Source organism: Sus scrofa, chromosome 9 (assembly GCF_054392235.1).
Source record: "Sus scrofa isolate SSC_HxYL_T2T_F1_AM1 chromosome 9, Sscrofa_HxYL_maternal_Yorkshire_Landrace_v2.0, whole genome shotgun sequence".
NCBI classification, from domain to species: Eukaryota; Metazoa; Chordata; class Mammalia; order Artiodactyla; family Suidae; genus Sus; species Sus scrofa.
Window position 1 is genome coordinate 27,311,943 of NC_139391.1, and position 24,684 is coordinate 27,336,626.

Consider the following 24,684-nt stretch of genomic DNA (forward strand, 5'->3'; position numbering starts at 1 on the left):
AAACTCCCATTACCTCAAAATTAGATGCAACCAAATGACAAAATAACTTATATTCATTATCTTAGATAGAACTGCAACTAGATAGAATAGAAGCAGCTTTCCTTTTAAAGAGCAATCCTTTATCCTTTGATTTATCTAGGACCCATGTGTAATATACATACCTATAGTTTAAAAAAAATTTTTTTTGACTTTGTTTTGTTTTGAGTTTTCAGGCTTCCTAACACCCCATTTATAACTAAAGAGTACGCTACCAGTACACAGGTAAAAAGGAATAGCCATAATTTACAAACATATTTAATCTTGTCTGAAAGACTCAAAGCAAATAAAAAAAAGAGCCCTTCTAAATCTATCTTTAGGACAAATATATTCATTTCTCCTGCTTAAGAAAAAATGTCCGAGAAAATTTTATTTTCCATGAAAACGTATTATTTCAATCTTTCTTGAAATAAAATAGTCTAAGATGATAAAACCCAGCAGAGCCAACCAATGTTAGCACTAAAACTTACTTTTATGTAAACAAGCAATTCCAAGGGATATTTTCACTTGATTTCAGTCATAAACAAGTTTCTAAAACCCAACTCCTTTTTCCCTTAAGCTAAAACTGAGAATCAAACAATAATAAAATGATACATTTTTCCTAAGGTGAGAGCATATTGCACCTGAAAGTCTCAAGTGAATAACCGTGTTTCTAAAACAGGCAAGAGAAATCTTCCTGATTCTAGAGCTGGTACTTGCCGTTGCTATTTATAAAGGGTAGTTAGTATCAATTCAATTTGAAGCAATTTCCTCTTTTTACCATATTTCTCAAACAACTGATAATGCACACTGAACATAAAATGGATGTATAGGTTATGATTTGTAGATGTATGTAGTTAATAATCTTAGACTAGTCATTTTCAATCTGAGACTGCACCAGGATTACCTGGAGGGCTTATTCAAATAAAAATGGATGGGTCCCACCTCCAGTATTTGTGATTCAGCAGGTCTGGGATGAGGTCCAAGAATTTGCATTTCTAACAAAGTACCAGGTGATGCTGAAGCAGTAGGCTCCTGGACCACACTTCAAGAACCATTGTCCTAGACTCTAAACAAACTTCTTAGACTAGAAGGGTGTTATTCCTTGTTAATAAATTACTTCAATCTTTCCCCCAATGAACCATTTTAAATAAAACAATAGCCTCAGTCCCTGGGGGAAAAAAGTCAATCAGCAATTTGGAAAGACTATTAATTCAATCAAGACTAAGTTAATTCCTAGAAATTGCTATCTCGTGGTTGGATAACTGCCATGAGTTACAATTACATTCAGGAAAATAAACCCATGACCAGTAATATATGGCTTGTGATCCCTGTGTATCCCTGAAAAACAAATAACTAGTATTAAATTGTACAGAGGAACTTAGTACTTGAATGCAAGTTTTTCTAAGAAATAACTGTAAATTAAATATGCCTATTACAAAGGTTCCAGAAAACATATATATAATGAGTTTCTAGGAGTCCAATCTAGCATTTCCACTGACTTACATCTTCAGTTTGGAAATCCTTGATCTTGGATTGATTGATCCACAACTGACAGTACATTATGTTTTAGTTTTCAAGTGCTGTACAGCTCTGTCGGACAGTTAATTATCCATAAACACTAAAATGCCTTAAAATGACTATAAAGACAGAATAAAAGGAAATGGCCTTTTATAGTAACAATGCACTGTTCTCCTTTTTTATGGTCATTAAATGCACACCTGTCACTGAAAAAGTGATGGACAAGTTAGGAGTTCTGGAGGACAAATTACTTAATTTTTAAGATGAGAGTACCTTTCATGTAAGGTAACACAGCGGTTTGTTAAAAGCTAAAATTACTAAATGCACACCACCACTGCAGAATTGAAATTTTACTGGTCTTCTGAAAGATGCAACACCCTGTAACACATTGATGGCAGGATGCTGAGTTAGTTTCTTTCTCGGTGCCTCTTTTTTTTTTTTTTTTTTTTTTTTTTTTTTTTTTTTTTTTTGGCAGTGCCTACAGCATGCAGAAGTCCCTGGACCAGGGATCAAATCTGTGCCACAGAAATGACAACTCTGGATCCTTAACCACTAGGCCATCAGGGAACTCCTTACTTGGTATTTTTTAAAAACTCAGTATTTTTTAAAAACCAACTGTTTCTATAAATATTCTAGTTAAATGAAATTATCATCCAGGTACTGATTAATGATCAATTCTTTCCATTTGCCATTGTGACAAATATGCAACAGGTTTTTTTTTTTTGGTTTTTTTTTTTTTTTCATTATCATCAAACAAACATTTATTGACTGCTCACTATGGACCAGTAGCTAGACAAAGTATTTACATGTAAAATCTCATTTAATCCCCATACCAGCCCTAGAAGCCCCAAATTACAATAGCTTTAATAAAGGTTATTAGCAAAGGAAGCAAGAGAAAAATACACAGATGTCATGTACCTAACCTTTAAAATTGTAACATCAATTAAAAGTAAAATATTTTCCCTTAATGGCTGCTTATACATCATGGAAATTTGTTGTTGTTTTAAGCAACATGCATCAGTTTCATGATTACTTCACAAGATACAAGAATAGGAATGATCGTTCATATTAATATATGGGTATTAATTGAATTTAATTCTCCCACATGCAATCATAATGATATGCAATTATAACAAGAGTTGGTCCATAGAACTTCCTACCAGATCTAGTCTGAAGGACACATTATTTAAATGCATCATTACCAATCTTCATTTCAATGAAAATTCTGATTGGCTAGCATTTGGATTTTGCACATTGCACTGGCTCTATGACTGTTCTGGGTATCATTAGGCCTCAGCCATAGAAAACATCATCTAATGACGCTTTTACAAATGAGCAACCTGGTATGGCACCATATTATAGTCACTGATTAAATGCTCAACATGAAATTTTTTAAGCTCCTCTCCATAAAAAGTATTTTGAATAGCTAATGGTTTTCCAAGTTTAAACTATTGACAGCCACCACTTCTACTCATCAGAGGAGGGGTTTGTTTCCACTGAATTATCCTCTCCTCACACACACTCTCCAGCACCAACATTTCCATCTCTCTACCTTCAGGTACTACCCTTGCCAGCTCTGGAGCCTGTGTTCCTTTCACTTTATGACACATTTCTTAAGGGTCACTAGGTTAATGTTGGTTAAGGAAGATAGTTGGAATCAGTACTTTAATGGAACAAGACAATGAATTCAACACTTTTAAAATTATTTACTATAAAAATGACAGTGCCTGTTGCACTGCCAGTCTACAGTCATAAGGAATGTCTATGGAACCTCTGTATCTTCTCTGACAGGCGAGAGCTCTGAAATCCTAACATGGGGACTCTGACCAGCACAAAATCAGATTCTTGAGTGATGCGTTTCACACCATGACATTATCAATCCAAACAACTCAATAGATTGTGGAAAACTCGCAAAAGGTCACTTTAATTCAAATGTAATGTCACTTCAATTCAATTAAAAATTGAATTAAATTAAAATTAATTTAATTCAATTTAATTAAAAATGTCACTTTAACTCAACATAATGACACTTTCACTGAACTCCAACAGGTTGTGACAACTTCAAAAGAGGTAAAAAAAAAAGCTCTGTTTATAGGTGCTAAGTGACTTGACAAAGGTGCTTTCAAGTATATTCAGTATTGACAGACTTTGAAAGTTTTACTTTGGAGCCACCCAATGTTTTCTATCCAGGTCCTAAACAGGCAGGTCATTCCAATTAGAGGCTTTTGACAAATGGTGGTGTTTATTACTTTTGATTACTTTTGATTAATTTTGCACACCAATGAAAGTAGATGGAATAACATAGAAATAAATTTTAATAGGTCCTATTAATATTGATATTTTAACAATGAGCAAAAAGCACAAATCAGAAAGGTCATCTGACCAAGGCCTCTATGCAGAATCCCTTGAACTGTGTCTATATGAAGAGGTTAGCAAACTCTTGACCACTGGCTAATAAATCTGGCCCGCTTTCTCTTTTTGTACTGCCTGGGAGCTAAGACTGGGTTTTATATTTATAAATGATTGGAAAAAAAAATCAAAAGGATGTTTACAACATGTGAAAATTATATAAAAGTAAAATTTTAGGATCTCTAAATAAAATTTTATTGGAATAAAGCCACATCCATTCTTTAATGAACTGTCTATGGCTGGTGTCATAATACAGAGGCTCAACTGAGCTGTCAGAGAGACAACTACTGAGGCCTTACTTTTGGCCTGCAAGCCTAAAACACTTACTGTCTACCCCTTGATAGCAAACATGTGCCAAACCCTGTTCTGTGCTAATTTTCAAGTGAGGGGCGTACTCTTGAAGCTCCTTTTGTGTGTTGCAAGCCATCGCACTGTTTAGATAAGCACCCTGATGTCCTCACTCTGTGTTCTTTCCATGCCTAACAGGCAGGAGCACTTGACGTCTGTTGAATGAATAAATGAAAGATATTCATACAGTAGGTGAGGGGTTTAGAAATGTTTACAGTCTCTACATTTGTCTCCTGCTTAAGAATACGAAAGCCATTCATGGGTAAGAGCTTTGAGACACAGAATGAGCATATAAACTGGAAATCCATAGAGCAATCTACATAGTCTCACCAAAAAAAGAGAATTATTTCTCATTCCTATTAACCAAAACCAAATGTATTTTCCCCCGTTTTTAAAGGCACTAAATACTATATAGGTCTCCTGCATAATCAAAAGAACACTAATAAGTTCTTGCTTATCTTGGGTGTTCAACAATCGATGTACTTTGTCTAACGAATATTAGAACCTAGACCTTGTAGTTATTTTAATAGTTACTCAATATAAATCAGCTGACATCTCACAAGATTATTAACTATATGGGTCATATCCTATTAAAAAAATAAAACACACATAGGATTTCACAATCCATCTGAGGTAATGTATGACAAGTCTTTGATAAAAGAATTTGAACAGTACTTGGGGGTTTAGTGCTAAGGTACCTTTAGCTAAGGTGATTTTTGTCTTGTTTTCATTCTTTTTGAGTAAATTTGCTGGGTGTATTTGTTTTCTTTATTAATTTATAGCAAAAGAATTAAGATATACATGTTAAATTTCTAATTTTATATAAAAAAGGAAACTTTCTGGGGAGTTAAAATTGATTTTTTTTTCTTTTAAATTACCTTAAAGACAACAATGGGTAGTAAAAACATACGTCCCCCACCTTAAAATGCACCATTCGAGGCCAGACTCTTACTCAATGCAAAGTGAACAAGGAGAGGGGAGAGGCCAGTTCATGCTGGCCCTTGGTTAGCTCAACATCCTGATTATCAACCCATTTTTATCCCTTTCCTCAACTCCTACTTGAATACTGGGTGAAACTGCATTAATACAGTTTTCCTATTAGACACAATAACCAATACCCAAACATATCCTCAGAGCAAACATATTAAAAATATCTTCCGTCACAATCATTACCCTCCATAGTGTTAAGCAATCAAGTTAGAACAGATAGCTCCAGTGAAGCAGTTGCTTAGTTTTCACAACGTATTTTCCCCTGGAAACAACACTGTACCTAGTGGTTAGGTTTCCAGTCTACTCAGTAAATGCCTATTGAATATACTAGTCATATAAATAGTACTCTAGAACTTAACTAGACAACTTACTGTGTCTCTATGGAAAATTCTCAAGAGTCCCAGTTTACAAAGAGCAAAACCACATCTTCCCACTAATCCTTCTCCTTAACATAAACCCTTTGTAAGATCAAAAACTCTTCTGTAGACACAGTATTGGGGGGTACTGGTAGGGGAAGGCCAGTGGCAGGATAAAGTCCCAGGGTTTCTTTGTTTTCTTTTATTATCATTTCTGCCTCAACATAAGAAGCCAAAGTGAAGAGTGGAAATGAGAATTCATGTTATTTCTCATCTAAATTAACTTCTTCACTGCAGAAAATTTACCGAAAAGTGAGACTGTTTCTTAGATGTCCTATTCAAGAGACATAATACTTAAATGTTTCCAGGCAGAGTCTTTTGTCACAGATACTATAACTAATTTGAATGAATCAATGTTACTGAACTAAATGAATCACTGACTGGCAAAAGAAGTAGGTCAGAGTTTGCCGAGAAATTAGGAAAAATATATCCTGGGATTAGGAACAAATGGTCACATAGTTAACAACAGGTTTACATAGATAGAAGAGTCAATGGGATAGGTCGTAACTATTCAGGGAGAGCTTCATTTTGATTCTCACTGAGTTAAGTTCACAGAGAGAAAATTTTACATTTTTCATGTAAAAATAAAGTAGTAGAAAATATCTGAACTTGAAATCACTTCTATTAATCTCTTAAGTAATCAAGTCATAGTAAGTTCCATTATGTTTACATTTTCTGAATCTTGTGCATAAAGAAAACATGTGGGGTATAAGGGAATGCTGTGTTTATACCTGTATAAAGAGGCAGACTTTGGAGTCAGACTGGTTTCAAATCCCCAGTCTGCCACTTACGGGTACTATGACCTTAATTTAAGCAAGCAACTAAAGCTCTCTGAGCCCTAGTTTCTTCAACCATAAAATGTGAGTAATAATTCTCTATAGGTTTATTGTGATGATTAAATATAATACATATGTAGGGTTTAAATGCTTAGCACAGTCTATGGCACATAGTTGGTATTCAATAGACGATGCTATGGTTATTGGAATAACAAAATGCACTTCAGAACTAAGAGTTACAGTCTCAGATAATTATCATAATCTTCCACAACCAGTTTTAGTTACCTGTGAGGTAAATCTGACCTTTCTAATTCAGCAGACATCTAAAACTGGAAGGAGAGATTTCATTTCTTCAACAGCCTAGTTCCATCTTTGCAATAGAGGAAGACGTAAAAATAATGTATCTAGAAATGTAAACATATACCTCCTGTACAAGTAGCTATTAATTAATAAAGAAAAATAAATCGTATTCAAATCTATATTATATACTTTAAAAAGTCTCTGGTACAAGAAATGATATGGCCCTAGTCAGCCAGTTTTATACTTGGTCATACTTCTGATATGTTCAATGCATTTTTTTACAAAACATAGGTAAAATGACTGATATTCTTTACTAGCTTTCAGCAGCAAAATGCAAGGTGTTTCAACCCACCATTGACTAACCCATAATATTCCTGTGTCCCTTAGGGGGCAGTCAATACTCTGCCCTTACACCGATAAATGACTGCTGGGAAGATCTAAAAAGTATAGACTAACTAAGGGATAATCTAGGCCAATGAACTCTCTGGTTCACAATTACCAAGGGAGTGCCTGGTGGCCAAGGAGATCACAGCTGGTTTGGGAATATTCCAAAGTAAAAGACTTGGCGTGGTAGAACAGGGAAAGGCTTAGCCAGAATTGTCTGGTGAATCAAACCTTAGGAGGAGACTTGCAGAGACGCTTGAGGTTTAAAGATTAATCCTCTTAAACAGCCTTCCCCTAGAGAACACTAGCAGATTCCAGGAGGTGAAGCATGTGTCCCCACAAGAGCAATGGCCATTTTACACTTCTGAGAAAGACCAATTGCTAAGGCCAGTGTCTTGAGGCTCTTAGCAAATGAACATTCTTGTTTCCTATCAGAATTCCCTCTAAAACGTGGTATGATATTCAATCAAAACATTCCTATGGTCACAAAGATGAAAAAACAATCTTTATTATTAAACTTCTCAAAGTCTTCAGATCAGTCTTATTGATAAAGAGAACAAAATATGGCTATAAAGAACAGACATAGCAGACATATCTTGGAAAATGAAAAAGTTGTCATTTTCTTAGATTATACTGTATCTAAAATAAAGGTACAGCCAATACTTGCTAAAAATAAATTTTCCATTAACCAGATTTCACATAAGAGGCAACCTAGTAGAGGAAAAAATACATATAAACTTCAATTATAATTCAGCATGCAAAGTGTAATAAATCCAGATCCAGTATAACTGAATAGCATGGCAGTCCAGCAGACAGAGAAAAAAAAAAAAATGATGATTAGGAAAGAATTTGAGAGCTGTCACAAGAGTTTTGAAGACAAATTTTGAATGACAAACAGAAATTCTGCATCTTAACTATAGGTTTAGATGGTATAGGATATATATTTTCCAATAGTTTATACTGTATCCACTTACAGATTTAAATAACTGTTAACTTGGGTAACTGCTATAGGATATATGACTTAATGTCTTGGTTTGGCAGTGTATATACTGTGTATTGTGAATTCCCCCCTCCTCCTCCATGCTCACTCCCATCACAGTGGTGTCTAAAGGACAGTTCAACTACTCTTAGTCATTTGTAGTTCTCACCAGATCTAATCAGACAGAGCAAGTAGATCCTTATGCTCAAACTTTCAAGACAACAGGTAGTTGCTGGCTGCCTAGCTTTTGTGCACAGTGTAACCTCTCCCATGGTCCACGCCTCTCCCCCAAATGCTAAATGGAAAGTCTTACTGGAGATCTTACTCCACTTACGATAAATGTTATATCTTGATAAGTCCCTTCTAGGTCCATTCTAAGTCAAAAATGCATTTAATACATCTAACCTACCTTAAATGTGCTCAGAACACAATAGCCTATAGTAGGGCAAAATCAGCTATCACAAAGCCTATTTTACAACAAAGTGTTGAATAGCTCATGTAACTTATTGGCCACTGTACAGAAAGTCAAAACAGAATGGTTGTCTGGGTCCAGAATGGTGATAAGTGAATTGGCTGTTTACCTGCATGATCCCATGGCAGCCTGGGAGCTCTGTGCTGCCATGACTAGAGAGCATCATGTGGCATATCGCTCGTCTGGGGAAATATCAAAATGCAAAGATACAGTTTCTATTTGGAGGCCTACTGCCTTTGAACCATCATAAAGTCAAAAAATTGCAAGTCAAATAGTCCTAAGTCTAGGGCCATCTGTACTGTGATAGTAGAGAAGCTTCTAGGATGTCACTGAAAGGAGATAGGCAACATCGACAAGTGACCTCCACATAGAACAGAGATGACTGGGCTGGTTTTATCTATGTTTTCTGCCAGTGGTACTAGCTTTTGATTTCCCCATAAACACTGCAGAGAATTACATGTACATGTATCATACACTCCCACCAGGAACTCTGGCTCAGTAGTTTTCTTAAATGTTTTGGTCTTGGAACTCCTCCAAGCTCTTAAAAATTATTGAGCACCCCAAAAAACTTCTGTTTATGTGTGGGCTGTAACTGTCAGTATTTCTTGTTGAATTTACTATGTAAGTTAAAACAGAACAATTTAAATGTTTGTTAACTCATTAGACATAATAATAAGTCTACTACATGTTAAGATGTCACATATTTTTATGAAAATGACTTTACTTTTCAAAACAAAAAATAGTAAGAGAGTGTCTGTTTAATATAAGACAGCTAGACTTCATATCTGCTTCTGCATTCAATCTATTATGTTATATTTTGATAGAAGGTATATAAGGAATATCTGGCCTCACACAGATATGTAGTTGGACAGTGAAGGATATAATTGTGAATATTCTGCTTTGATACCACACCAAAACTCGCCAAGTAGAGTTTCTTAAAGGTTAGTTGCAATGTGAACCTGAAGCCCAATCAGGAAACCTAACTTTCCATGTTATATTAAAATTCATCTCTTATCTTATGCTTTGAAATGATCTTTACCCAGATATGATTTTGATAGTTTCTCAAAAATGAGAAAAATTCTCTAAAAATTCAAGGGAAACAACTAACAATATTCATTGGCAGTGGTAAAAAGAATGGTCAAACAGCCAAGGCCATGTCCATTGTGCTCTTATTGTTTGGTTCTGAGCTAAAAAGGCAGGAAAGGTCTCAAGTAGCAATGTCTTTATGCTTTGGTCACTTAGAAGATATTGGTTCACTGAGTCACATGGATCTTCCAAATGTTGACACATTTTGTAATAAAATATCAAAAAAAAAAAAAATCACACTCATTAAATCACCCTTGATCTCGAAAGGAGAATCTTTAAGAATTTGTCCCTGAAAGTTTGAATTTTATCACTGGCAATAAATATTGTCAGGGTTTTTCTTTTTCCTTAAATACTCATTTCCTTAAAATTTGTATCAAACACTCAAGTCTGAAAACTCAAAAACCAGACAGATGTTCTTTTAAGTAAAAATTGGGTTCATTTTAAAAGTAGCTAGTTTAGCCAGCAACTAAAACAACTGCACCAATTCTTTCCCTAAAGATAACCAGATTGCTGTACAGCAGAAGCACATACTAGACTTCTCATCACTTAAGGGTCAGAATTTAACAAAATTTAACAGTGATTACAGTTTGGTGCCACCACCTTGACTTATACCAAGGGGCCGGCACAGTTGAATATCTACTGCTTTCGCCCAGTGAAGAAGGCAATAAAGCCTTTATAATGATGAAAAGAGTTTTGACCTCCCAGACCCCCTGAAATGGTCTTGGATATTCCCAGGGTCTGAAGATCATATCTGAGAAAGGCTGCTGTACCTTATTAAAGGATTAACTAACAACTGCTGAAAAGATTATAATAGCCAGCTGACTCCTCACCTTCCTCTCCAGTTGTCAGCAACAATGGGTCAAAGAGTGGCTAAAAGTCAAACTTCCAACTAATATTACCTGGAGAGTTTTAGGTACCTACAGGCATTCTGCAGATGCTGAAGCTGGGGGTGGGGTGGGGCAGGGAGATAGTTTCTAATAGCCTCAATAGTGCAAGGGATAATTTGAAGGTCATTTTTATTTTATTATAGAGGCAGTGTGAAGAATTTAAATGGACTTCTTACTAGCTGTATGACAGTGGCCATGCCTCTTAAATCTTCTCAATTTGTGGGAATCAACAGATAATGTGAAAGCAATGTAAAAGTTGTGGTTGTCTAAACAAACATAAGTTATAACCCAGTCCCTTCAAAGGGGAAAAAGAGGATGAAGAGATGAGGAGAAAAAGTAAGAGAGTTTTACTTCCATAACTTTTCCCTTAAAGTAATTAAACATTCTTTGTTTCACTCTAGATTTGCCACAACTTCTATTAAGCAAAATCATTCTTAGCTCTTAGTCTTTTCACACCAAATACCAATTTCCCTCATCTGCTGACGTGTTCAAAAGGCAACTCTACGTATTTATTTGAAGCACCAAAAGCAACATACTGGATTAGTATTTGGGGGGGAGGGGTAGAACACAAATATAAATATGCCAATAAAAATCAGTATGTAGATCACTCTAATTAAAAGCATGATATCTTTACCTCTCATTTACAGGCAAGAGTTAGGACAGAAAAGTGAGGACTAACCAAATTACTCAGTATGCATTAAAATATATGACCACCACACACAAAGAACCTATTCCAGGAATAGGGAAAATAAATAGGCTTGTCTTTCTTATATTTGCTCTTTACGGTTTACAAAGCACTTTAACACACATTTCCTCTCTCCAGCTATGCAGCAACCTGCAAGACAAACAGAAATGATCTACATTTTAGAGCGAAAATGAGGCTTAGAAGTTAACTAACTTGCCCCAAATTCAAAGACCTATCAAAGACCTAACAATGAGCACATTTTGTGGCTTTCAGTATCACTACATTTGCATTTATATTTTAGCAGTTTATTTATTTGGTGGTGGGGAGGTTTGTAGAACAGTAGAATCCCTTTTATAAATGAACACTTACACTGAAACTGAACTATGAAACACATACACGAAATGATTTTTATAAGTGTTTTAGTTAAAAACTGGCAATTACTGATAATAAATGTGGGTTCTTACAAGTGAAAATTAACATCAGTAGATCTGTACAGAAAGGAGTTTCTTAAAAGGCCCATGTCTTCATAATCAATGATAATCTTTCTCATCAATGCCTATTAACAAAAAAGCTCAGAAGTTTCCACTGTGGCTCAGCATGTTATGAAACCAACTAATATCCCTGAGGATGTGGGTTTGATCTCTGGCCTTGCTCAGTGGGTTAAGGATCTGGCATTGCCAGGAGCTATGGTGTAGGTTGCAGACTCAGCTCGGTTTCAGAGTTGTTGTGGCTGTGGCTGGCAGCTGCAGCTCAAATTCTACCCCTAGCCTGGGAACTTCCATGTCTCAGGTGTAGCCTTATAAAGCAAAAAAAAAAAAAAAAGTTCAAATATACATATAAAGGGAGCAGAACAAGTCTTAATTCAAGGCCTGCACAAGAATAATCTTGTAACAGATGATTTGGGGGTAGTTGTATTTTTTAATTATAATTTTAAAAGAATTTAAAATGTACTTAAAATTTAATCCAACTCAAGCATTACTGAACACTGAAGCACCTTAGGGCTCCATGAAAAGAAGTTTGAAAACCACTGTAAAATGGCTGGCTGTCATAAATCCATTGCTTGATCTCTGCTTAGTTCATTTTAAGATAAAACTATATCTGGAGAAAACCATAATTTAAAAAGATACATGCACCCCAATGTTCACAGCAGCACTACTTACAATTGCCAAGACATGGAAGCAACTAAATTGTCCATCGACAGAGAAATGCTTAAAGAAGATGTGGTATGCATATACAATGGAATGTTAGCCATAAAAAGAATGAAATAATGGCATTTGCAGCAACGATGGATGGACCTAGAGATTATCATATTAAGTGAAGTAAGTCAGACAAAGACAAACATCATATGATATCAATTGTACATGGAATCTAAAAAAAAAAAAATGATACAAATGAACTTATTTACAAAACAGAAACAGACTCACAGACATAGAAAACAAACTATGGCTATCAAAGGGGACAGGGTGTGTGGTGGGGCATGGACTGGGTGTTTGGGATTGGCATATGCCAATTGTATATGGAATGGATGGTCAACAGGTAACTGCTGTATAGCACAGGGAACTCTAATATTCTGTAATCATCTACAAGGAAAAAAAATCTGAAAAAAAAAGGTATGTGGATAACTAAATCATTTGGTTGTATAGCAGAAATTACAACATTGTAAATCAACCATAATTCAATAAAACTTTAAGAAAGATAAAACCAAGTAAAAAACTATTTTTGACGATCAAAAACATGTACATAAGAACCTGATTAACTAAAGCAGAATACAGCTACTAATCCATAGTCAAAAGCAATTCCATTCAATTGGCTGAACCATATAAAACTGCCATGAACTAACACTCTTGACTATAAAAATGAGGTTTACATGGTTTCATCTATTATTTCCCATTTTATTTTATTTTCTTCACTCATAAAACCATCAAAAAGTTGTCAAAATAAGTGATTATATTAGCAAAATGGGAAAAGTACACCATCCAACAGAGATCGATCACTGCAACTACCTAAACATCTTAAGAATTTTTAAGTGTTAAATCCTCTAACGTCAAATAATAGAGTTTTGTTCACTTCAGTAGCACTAGCTGCTCAATGCTCAAAATAAATTGCAATAAGCCCCCTTTTATTTATTGGAAAATAAGTGGACTGACAGTCACCTACCTTTCCAAATGCAGTGTGGCACCCCACTTTGAAATTTATCTAGTTGTCAGTGGAACATACATTTCACAATTATATTATATTACATTTCACAACTCATTAAGTTTTCCAAAGTAAACAGGAGCATTTCCTCTTTTCTTAAAAACTTTATTGAATTATTTCATGGATAACAGAGCAAGTTAGAATAAGCAGGAGTTATAGATTTAAGAATAGTTCTATCTGTTTCTACTCCCTATATGGTTTACCTAGCCATTCTTTTTGACTGACCTAAGGTTACCAAATTAGGCATATGCAATGCTTTAAGAAGTCTCTTTATTTTGGAAAACACTGAACCAAAATTATAAAGGTACTTCTAAGAATAAATGTGATGTTCATACAACATACAATTCAATTTTCAGACACTGGTTTAAACCATTATTTCCTCTGAAGGTGAAGCCAGTTCTTTTTGAAGCTCACCCCAAATTCAACACACTGCAACAAATCAAGGCACTCAGAGAAAAAAGGCTTCATGCCACATAAATAAAGGTGACTCTTCCCCCATCATTAACAAGGATTAGAACAGCAAAGAGTATTTCACACTGGGTGTGCTGTTTCATTCTTTCATCATGAACTACAGTGAACTAAAATTCAAAATACTATGACTCACTTGCTTATTACTGAACACTTTATTAAGTGAAAAACACAAGAAAAATCCAGAGAATCTCAGTTTGAGAGGTATAGACGAATTTTGCTTAGTTATATACTTTCTATCAAAGAGAAAACCTTCTCTTTATTAGAAACACTCATACATGCTATTTTTAGAATGATGAAGAATTTAAAATGCTAAACACTTGATATCTTTTAAGAGCATTTAAGGCACTCTTAAAAAGCTGCAAATGTTGCCAAGTCATGTCATAACTGGCTCAAACCATGCCATTTCTACCTAAAGTTATTTCATGCTACTGCAAGAATCAATAATATATACCTTGGAGTTACTAAAAACTGGAATACTGCTAGAGGGGTACACAGCAATTATAAAATATGAAATTGGTAAATATCCATTTTTCATCTAACACTTCTTTTAATAATGGCTAGAAATGAGGTAAATAGAAATAGTTTCTAGGTAAAGAAATCGTTTTTAAAAAGCTAAAGAAAGATAAAGATGTCTTCAATGCTAGCAAAGTGTCTTGGGTCTATAACCAAGGCTCTCTCAAAAGAAAAATAGATTTTGAAGCCTTAATACAACCTCCCAACGTTCTATTAATCTAACAAATTGCCAGAGCCACTAAAAAAAAAAAAAAAAAAAAAAAAAAAAGTCCAAGTCAATACGACTCTTCTTTTCCCTTTTCAGGTAAAAAAAAAAAAGAAAAAAAAGTAGCTGTTTTTTAAAACTGGGCTTGAGTTTAATCAAACTTGTCTCAACAATTTTTTTCATGTTAAAGACATAATTTATCCCTCTGGAAGTTAGAAAATCATCATCACCATCATTTTTTTAAAAGCTCACTTCAGATGGCATCTGGCCCTGAACTGAAAGAGTTAACATTGGACTGGGCTGCTCTGCACTTCTGATCCATTACATTTCTCACAAGCTGCCCTACAATGAGCTGAGCAAGTATCAACTGTAATTTGATCCCAGAGTTTATGGAAAAAAATAACTGCACATACTCAACATGCACATTTAATAAAAATCGGTTTCAAGAAAAACATATCCGATAAACACAATTTAAGGCATATTTAACTGTTTGATTAACTTCAAATCTGCAATCTCTTTGCTTTCTTCATGCTCTCAAATAAAATTGGGGAGGCGGGGGGGAAGCAGCAGCCCTACTGCAGGGAAAAGAGGCTTGAAAAACAACTTTGATTGGCACTTGGCCTGACCCACAGAGGAAGAAAAACAGTTTTTGGACAAAGAGAGCAAATATTTGAGCTTGCTTACTTACATGCTTTCTTTCTTTCTTTTTTTAATATATAAAGAACAATCCCAATTGAACTGTATTTAGAGAAACTGACTAAAAACGGTGCGGTATTCATTCTCGGTCTTTCAGTCTCGATGCATTTGCACAGCTCAGCAATTTTAATTCATTTGTACTGGACAAACAGAAGCACCTCAACTAGTGTTTCCACTTAATGAAATGTAAAATCTGAGTCTGGAGAAGAATAAACTGATTGTAATATTACCCAGTGACGGCTGTTAAATTCTGATTAAAAGCTTTTCTCGTCTAAAGCGACATCTTTTCACACACACCCCCCCCTTAACGGAGCGATTAAGCCAAGGAAGCTAAACAATACTGAAGTAAACTTTCTATCAGCCGCTCTGGGAAGAAATAAGCTGATTGTGCGTCTGATTTTTCTGGAGCAACACCAGGGGGCTGGAGGTGGGGGGTGTAAATGCTAAAAAGGGTTAACTCATGTCCAACCAGTCCTCCTCCCCCAACCCCAGCTTGAGGAACTGTAAGGGCGAATAGCATTTCCCGTGGGTATAAAAGTTCAAGCTGCTTTACCAGCTCCTTTCAGGATCGAACTGTAGCCACTAGACGACCGTCAAAAGAACGTAAAAAGAGGGTGTTAGGGGAGAGCGCGCAAGGAAGGCAGAAGCAACCGAATAAACAAGCAAACAAACAAAAAAAAACAAACCCGCAAGAGTTAGGCATAGCTAGGAGGGAGTCAGGTTCCTCGGGACCAGACCAGGCAGTTCTTATTTCACACCGATCTCCATCAAAAGTACCCAGAGAAGGATCGAACAGGTCCGTCCCTCCCTCCGCCCGAAGAACAGGCCGGGGGTTGCAGGGTAGGGAGGTGAACGGAGGAAAAAAGCACAGGCACCCCCACCTCCCAATCCCAACCCCAGGGGACTAGTGTCTATCCCGACGAAGATCAAAAGCAGCAGCAGGCTAAACCCTCCACTCCCAACCCATGCTCCCTTTTGGGGTCGCGGAGTAGGGAAGGTGCCCCGGGATCCCTTTGAGCCTCGCTCCAAGAGTGCGCCCCGGGGCCGTGCAGCCCAAGCCGCGGCCGGCAGGAAGCGCCCCTCTCCGGCCGGACCCCAGGCCGAGCCCGTACCTTCCGCAGCACTTTCCGGCAGTTGGTACAGAGCAGGTAGTTGGCGGCGGCCGACGGGCTGCTGCTGCCCCGGTTCATCTTGGCTGCAAGCACCGAGGGCGGACGGCGGGCCGGGGCTGGGCTGTCACTGCGGCCGCCCGCGCCGCTCCAGGGCCGGACAGTTCCCCTGCCACCGGCCGCGTTTCAACCTCAGCCTCCTCCGGGCGGGATGTCGGGATGGGAGGCGACGGCCCGAGAGCGAGTGGCTGTCCGAAGCGATCACAGTGGCGGATGCCTAAGCGACGGCGGAGACGGCGGCGGCTGCTCCTCACCGGCCCGTTGTTCCACCCGCCCTCATCCTCCAGACCCCCGCCCCCGCCAGGCTAGGACGAGCAGCCGCCACCGTTGCCGCTGCCGCCGCCGCCGCCACCGCCGCCGCAGCGCTTCAGTGCGGCCCCGCCCCCGCCTCACCACCACCTTCACCACCTCCACGCTCCGGTACCGCCCCCTCCCGCCAATCGGACAGCTCCGGCCACGCCCCCCGGGCGCCAGCCCCCAGCCAATAAGAAACTAGAGCACGGCTGGGAGCTGCTCCGGCCAATCACGTAGGGCGAGGACGCCTCGAATCTCCGGGCAAGTTAAGTTTGTCTCCGAGGCTCTGAACTGAAGGGAGATGGCGGGTTAGTTAGGTAGTGGGGTGGGAGGGAATACAGTTTGTGAGGCTTCTCCAATAGGAGGAAGAGGGTGTGCCATATGCAAATAATCACTGGAAGACCAGCCCCTTTCCTAAGGCAAACCACAGCCCCTGCAGAAATGGTGAGGGAATGAGATGAAGAGCTGGGAGCTAAAGCTCGCTTGTGGTTCTAAGATAGAGCTAAATATTTCCTGATTTCTTGAGAAAGAGGCTGGGGGTGGGGGGAGCTAAAACGTTCATACCGTCAGGGCTGTGGTTAGGCTTTCTCTCGGCCAAAATCTTAGCTTAGCTGTAAGGAAGACTGCAGTCACGTAGCACTTTGCATCCAAGGATCTCAAAGAACTTTATGCATCATTTATCGTGATCCTTGTTTTGCAAAAGACCAGTTACCTGAGGCTTCGGCAGCGGGTGGGGGATAAATGTTTAAGTATATTTACGCCATTAATCGAGTTAGAGGAGGGGAAAGACACAAAACCAGTGAATTAACGGTTTCCTTCTACATCTAAAGACCTTTCCCGCAGTCTCGCAGCAACAGAATTCCTGTATTTGTCCAGCACGAAAAGGCCAAAGAGACAGGTTTGTCTTCACCTGATAGATAGTCCTTCAGGGGCAGCTGGTTAGACAAACGCAGAGCACAGAACCCTGCCTGGGAACGAAGGTTCAGAGAACAAATTGCCATTTAAAACTGTTGGGCTGGACCGGCCTCTCCCAAAGCTAAAAATGGATTCAGGATTTTGGCGTTCACGCTCAAGGGAGAGAAGGCAGATGCAATTGGGGAAAGCTCAGGCTGGCAGGGTGTGGGGGACAGGCGAGTAGGGAGCTAGGTCTCCCGAGGGGGTAGCGACTCGCATGCCGATCGAAAGCGGGTTCCCTAAGCCAGACACCCCGAAACCTGCTCCCCAGTGAGAACAAAGGCAGGCGCCGAGAGAGAACCTGATTGGTGCCCGGTCCTCACCGGTGTCCTCCCGTCCCCGGAGATAACTTGCTTTGCGCACTGGCGCGGAGCTCCGTGCTCACTGGAGCCCCAGCTCCCCACCCGGCCTTGGCTGGGACCACAGAGGACTGTGCGTTCTGACATCACCTGTTTTCGTTCTTTAGAACTCGATCAGTATTCTCGGCTTCTCCTTTTTTAAAGGTCTCCAGTGTGCGAGGATTTGTGAAGGCCTGCAGTTGGCAGAAGGAATCTGTGAAGATGATTTAAAAGAATGGCTTCTTTTCTTCCTCTCCTTTTCAATTTAAAAAAACGACCCCGGTTTTCTTAGGGATTCAGTGTGGTGTTGTGATGCAAAATCAGAAAGGTACACTTGGAGGAGCTAGCAAGTTTAGCATATCAAAGCTATTAGAGCAAATTGTGTGGTTAAAACTGCCAATCTCCTCATTTTTTCGACAGCTGCCTCCTCTCTGTTCCTTTTAGAGACCAACAGGCATAAACCTAGTCTACACAAGGAACAAAGGAAATGGAAATCTGCCAGTGTCAGGTTTAAACAGATTAAAATAGCCTGGAAAACCCCCAAAGGGTCTAAGTTATGTGGTTGGGTAAATGTGTTGATGCATTTAACTAGTGATAGCTAAAGTTCTCTTGGTGCTGGGTGGCTTTATAGAGCCCAGAATAGCAATGGTGTGGGGAAGGTGCATAATATTCAGTTCGAAGAAACTAAACGCAAGAACATTCAGCAGAGGGAGAAATGACTACCTACCCTTCAAGGCAGAGAACCAAGAAATCCAGGGAGAAAGTTAGAGAGGCACAGTTGTCCTAAGAACTGAAACACATATGTGTCCCCATTTACTGGTACATTTCTTGGGTTATATTCCTGGCTTGGAAAGCAGATTTGATGAGAATACATTTTGAAGGAAAGGAGAAGTCGAAGGATGCGGTAAATTTTTGTGCAGAGATGGAATATTCTCCAACAGTAGTTGAACTTCAAGTTGTTTTCTATCCTATAGTTTTTTTCACCTTTCCTTTTATTTAACAGCTAAAATCTTTGCACCATGAAGTCCTTTAAGTTTTTCACCAAATGAAGTCCTCTCCCCCACATCCTCCAAACTTTTATAACATTGTCTATACTGTCATTTATTTGGCAGTTAGCCATGTACTGAGCTGTAACATTTCTACCACTGAACCCTGACATATGTGTCCATGTCCCACCCTGAAATCATCAATCCAGCAACTCTTTTTTTTTTTTTTTAAGGGCTGCAGCTGCCGCATATGGAAGTTCCCAGGCTAGGGGTTGAATCAGAGCTGCAGGAGCCTGCCTACGCCACAGCCACGCCAGATCTGAGCTGCTTCTGTGAACTGCACCACAGCTTATGGCAATGCTGGATACTTAACCCACTGAGCAAGGCCAGGGTTCGAACCCGAATCCTCATAGATACTAGTTGGATGTTTCTGCTGCACCATGACTGGAACTCCCAAGTAACTCATTCTTGATACACGACAACCACCCTTTCTTCTGGTTCTCACACCCTTGGTCCCATCATCCTCTTCTCTCCTCTCAAGTAACGTTCAACTTCTGGATCCTTCCTTTCTCTTCCATTTCTCACCTGGGCTCCCTTTCTCCTCTAGGCAGCCTGGGTTCCTGAAGGAGACTGCGACTTAGAGAATGAGTGGCTTGCAAATCCTGGATCCCATTGTTAGTTAAGAGGGAAGGAAACAAAAGCCCTTTCTTTGAACTTCGTGTAGAGTAAGGAGAGACTCCACCCCCTTTTTTGGTCTGGTCCATCTAAAACAGAACTTTAGAAAAGTAGGATATGGGTGAAAATTACCACCAATGTTGAGAACTACTTTTTAATTGATTCCAAAAAAGTCCATTCAACACTTTGCACCATTTAAAAAACAATTTTCTTGTTTTGAATTTTTTTTCATTTTTACAATTATAGTTGATTTACCATGTGACTGTTTTGAATGTGACTTTGTTTTCCTCGTAGTACATGGCTTAGATGTAGTGTCACTTATTTAACCATAATTCCTCATACACTAAGTTTCCAGCAGCATCGTTGATTCCTAGATATGGAGTTCCTGACTGAAAGGCTAAGAATGTGTTTTAAGGCTTCTGATGCAAATTTGCTAAAAGATTTTGTGGAAAGGTTTAACCAGCTTGCAGTCATCTCACCATCAATGAGAGCTCTGGGGAGAGGATCATTTGAAAGTGCAAATCTGATCTGTCATTCTCGGAAGGTCAGCCAGCAGTCCCCTTACCTCTACTTCACATGACCCCTCTGTGGGTGTCCTTCTCCTGTTGAAAGATCTCGAGGTGGAATCAAGCACTTGTCAAAGCATCCAAAATACCTTTCTAGTACCTCTTCTATAGCATCAAGCTCAACACTGAAATGATTGATTCAAATTCTATTTTCTCACTAGACTGTGAACCCCTTAAGGGCAGAAAGGGACTACATTCACTTATTCATTCTCAAGTCCTAGCTCCGCCCACTTTAAGAGAAGTGCTTAAAAAATCTTGGAGGAAATAAGGAGTTTGCACTCTGACTTTCCTCAATACACTATAAATTCTTCTAGGGCATCTCTTTTGATTCTCTAATAAAAGCTACAGGCTCTTTTAAAAGGATCCTAATAAATATTTGTGAATTGAACAGTTCAAAACAATTATGGCTGCAAAGCAGAGAGACTGGATTCATATCCTTATCTGTCACCAATTCCTTCTCTGACATTGAACATAATAATGATTATAGCTAGAGCTTGCTAGTTCTTTTATAAAGGGAAAGTTCTTTCCACAAACCAAAGGTATATGGAGGGTTGGGAGCAAATTTTTATGCTCAGTGCTTTTGAAAGAAGACAACTTGGAGTTCCCATCTTGGTGCAGGGGAAACGAATCCAACCAGGAACCATGAGGTTGAGGGTTCAATCCCTGGCCTTAGTCAGTGGGTTAAGGATCGGGCGTTGCCATGAGCTGTGGTGTAGGTCGCAGACTGGCTCGGATCTGGTGTTGCTTTGGCTGTGGTGTAGGCTGGCAGCTGTAGCTCTGATTCGACCCCTAGCCTGGGAACCTCCATATGCCGTGGGTGCAGCCCTAAAAAGAAGGAAAAAAAAAAAAAAGAAGATACCCTTTTAGTAACAGGCTGTGACTTTTGGACTTGAAATTGTTTACTTCTCTAGATAGTCTTATTCTATTGACCTAAGAACTGGGCCCCTTTCAAGTTCTTAAATAAGGATTCAATTGAAAAAAAAATCAATTACTAAAAATATTTTTAAAATTCCACTTCTTGAGAAGATAGGACATGTTCTAGCATTTTGCCTTCTTGGACTTCTTTTTCTTTCCCCTGGGAGAACCCAAAGCCTTTGGACTGCAGGAAAGATATTGCATTATTTACAAATTTGCAAATACTGTAATTTGTTTTGTGCACAAAGGAATTTGCACTTCACACAATTGTAAATTGATTGCTCCCTTTGAGCTGTTAATTAGATTCCTGCTATTTTTTTTTCCTAGGGCTCAAGACCAGTACTACTCCAAAGGAGAAATTAAAAGGATCTGATCCAAAAAGGCCAATGCTTTGGTGCCCATTCCCATTCCACCCCCTCCATCGCCCACCTCCACTAAGGAAATTATTCTTACCAATGCTCATTTTTCAAAGAACAAATATTCCACCAAGCTCCAAATGTCTGTCAGCCTTCTCTTCTAATTTCCCATTTCAGCGTTTCCTGCGTTTAATCCTGTATAAAGCAGATTGCAAAGGAGAGGCTTAGGGATGTGGGTCTGTTATACTGATCTGCTGATTGTCGCTCTTAACTTTATCACAGAATATGAATTAAAAATAAATTTATCAGAGTTCCCTGGTGGCTCAGCAAGTTGAGGACCTGACGTTGTCACTGCTGTGGCGCAAGTTTGATCCCTGGCCTGGGAACTTCCCCATGGTACAAGCATGGCCAAAACAAAACAAAACAAAAAAAAAAAGAAAAAAAAAAAAGAAGAAGAAGAAGAAGAAAAGCCAGCAAACTCCATGAAAAAAAATAAACTTGCAATTCTTGGCTATTGGAAAAAACTGAGGAAAGGAGTCAGATGTAAAAAATGTGATGTATAGCCCGGTACCCTAATATGTGTTTGTGTGTATGTGTTCGTATGTGTATGTGTTTGTATGTGTACAAACAATGGGAAGGGACAGTTACACTGCTAACCCTATTCCTTATGCTAAGTCTGCCCACACCCCCATTGGGAGCTTTAGGAGACAGGGGCCAAGGGGAATGTGGCCATAGTGGGAGGACCATGAGAAAGTTTTCTTTGATGGGCATCATCAGGCAGAGACCAAGAGCCTGGGCTCTGGGGTCAATCATGGATGTGGGGACCATCTTTGACCTTCGCTATGTACATGACCTTCAGCAAGTAACTTACTGTCTCTCAGCTTCTCCGTGTGTAAGATGAAGTAATGATACTACCTCTTCAAAGGGTGGTTATGAAGACTGAACGAGCTAATGCACTTTAGTTTTCAGCAAAGTGACTAGAACATTGCAAGCCCTCAAAGAATGTTTGCTGCTAGCCACCGCAATACAAAAGGTGTTATTATGCTCTCTGCTTACGGGGTGACCTTGGTTGGGTTACTTTTCTATGTCTTCGTTTTCATCATCTGAAAAAAAGGAAATGAATATTGCCTTAGTCACAGAGTGGTTTTGAGGAGTAAACGAGTTGTATGTAAAGCTTTGTAAAACAATCCCTGGTGCATAAGAAATGCTATGTAAATATTTACTATTATTGTATACTGTGGGCCAGGAGACTGTTTTTTTTTTTTTGTCTTTTGTCTTTTCAGGACCGCACCTGTGGCATATGGAGGTCCCCAGGCTAGGGGTCGAATCAGAACTATAGCCGCTGGCCTATGCCACAGCCACAGCAACGCAGGATCCGAGCTGTGTCTTCCACCTACACCACAGCTCACTGTGAAGCCAGGTCCTTAACCCACTGAGCAAGACTAGGGATTGAACCCACGTCCTCATGGATTCTAGTCGGGTTCGTTATCCACTGGGCCGTGATGGGAACTCCCAGCTGTGGCCGGGAGATCTTTTTTTATTAGCTTCTTTTTGTTGTTGTTGTTGAGATCTTTGATTTTCAAAGTACTTCTCAAAAGTAAGGGAATGTAGGGTAGTAGCAATGCACAGAAAGTCAGAAAGACCTAGGGTTTAGTTCAGGAGGGCTGTAAACTATGTGATTAAGGGCCTCAGTTTCCTTATCTGTTAAGTGCAGAAGGGCAGTTAAGAAGAGTCAGGGCCAGATCCAGGTCGTAGGAAACTTGAAGCTTATGTAATATGGGAACCTTCTTTAAGAAAAGAATATAAAACTATGAATACAAACTTATTTATAAAAATGAATACTTTTTAAAAATCATCAATAGACTCAATAAACGTTAAAAAGCTGCAAATAGTATAAACACCACGAAATCCAAATAAATAACAAATTTTTATTAATTAACTACCTGACAAAACCCTATATTACTTTTTTCCCATATATTACATGTTGGGGGCTGTATATTCTGATTTGCTCTTCACATGACAATGATTTTTCAATATATCCTTCTGTGAAAAGAATAGAAAGATAATTCAGTTTTTCCTCTGGCCTGCATTTTCAGTGCCGAGTGCCCTAGGACAAGTATGCATCATGAAATATCCTCCAACTTATATCTTTATGACGTGATTTGCACGTGAATTGGCCTGGTTGGAAGTAGAAATAGTCCTGGAATATACTCTTACATTGGGACAACTCAAAACAACAACTATATATATTCACACATATATACATACATTGTGATTAAGTAATGATAATACATACACACACATACACATATGAATTTTGTGAACTCTGTTTTGTTTTAGTGTTTCCATGCGAATCTAGTGTAAGCAGGACTAATAGGATAGAAGAAGTAGGAGAATTTCTACAAGTAGGCAGGAAGAAGGTATAAGTGGCTCTAGTCTCAAAAATCCCCAAAGTTGCTTTGGTTTTCCTTTGCTCCCTTATTTCTTCAGTTAGTCTGTTCATCTCCTTGATAATCTAAATTCACTCTCCCCAATTCTCAATATCCTTCTTTCAGAAATGACAAAACTGGAAGTTCCCATTGTGGTTCAGTGGTAATGAAACCGACTCGTATCCATGAGGATATGGGTTCGATCCCTGGCCTTGCTCAGTGGGTCATGGATCTGGCATCACTGCGAGCTGTAGTGTAGGTCACAGATGCAGCTTAGATTCAGTGTTGCTGTGGCTATGGTGTAGGCCAGCAGCTGTAGCTCTGATTTGACCCCTAACCTGGGAACTTACAAATGCCACAGATACAGCCATGAAAAGCTAAAAAAAAAAAAAAAAAAAATTGTTTATTTTAAGAAAAGATCATTGTGAAATACGCTGGCTACCTGGGTGTTGAAAAGAAAAGTGGGGAGTTCCCTGGTGGCTGAGTGTTAAGGCTCTGGCATTGTCACTGCAATGGCTCTGGTCACTGCTGTGGCAAGTGTTCAGTCCCTGGCCCCGGGAACTTCTGCATGCCTTGACTGCATCCCTCCAAAAAGGAAATAAATAAATAAATAAATAAGAAAGAAAATGGCTGAATAAAACAAAAATCCACAT

The 24,684-nt window shown here is 38.9% G+C and overlaps 1 protein-coding gene across 2 annotated transcripts in view; it reads right to left on the bottom strand.

Moving 5' to 3' along the window:
* SESN3 (sestrin 3) overlaps positions 1-16,896 on the bottom strand; it is a 72,180-nt gene extending 55,284 nt beyond the window's left edge. For both annotated transcript variants that reach the window (XR_014815051.1, XM_003129758.6), the window contains exon 1: positions 16,462-16,896. Coding sequence is in view for 1 of the 2 variants with exons in the window: in XM_003129758.6 (XP_003129806.4) it covers positions 16,462-16,539 (78 nt within the window). In the remaining variant the exon portion in view is untranslated. The remainder of the gene's footprint in view (positions 1-16,461) is intronic.
* Positions 16,897-24,684: the final 7,788 nt, after the last annotated feature.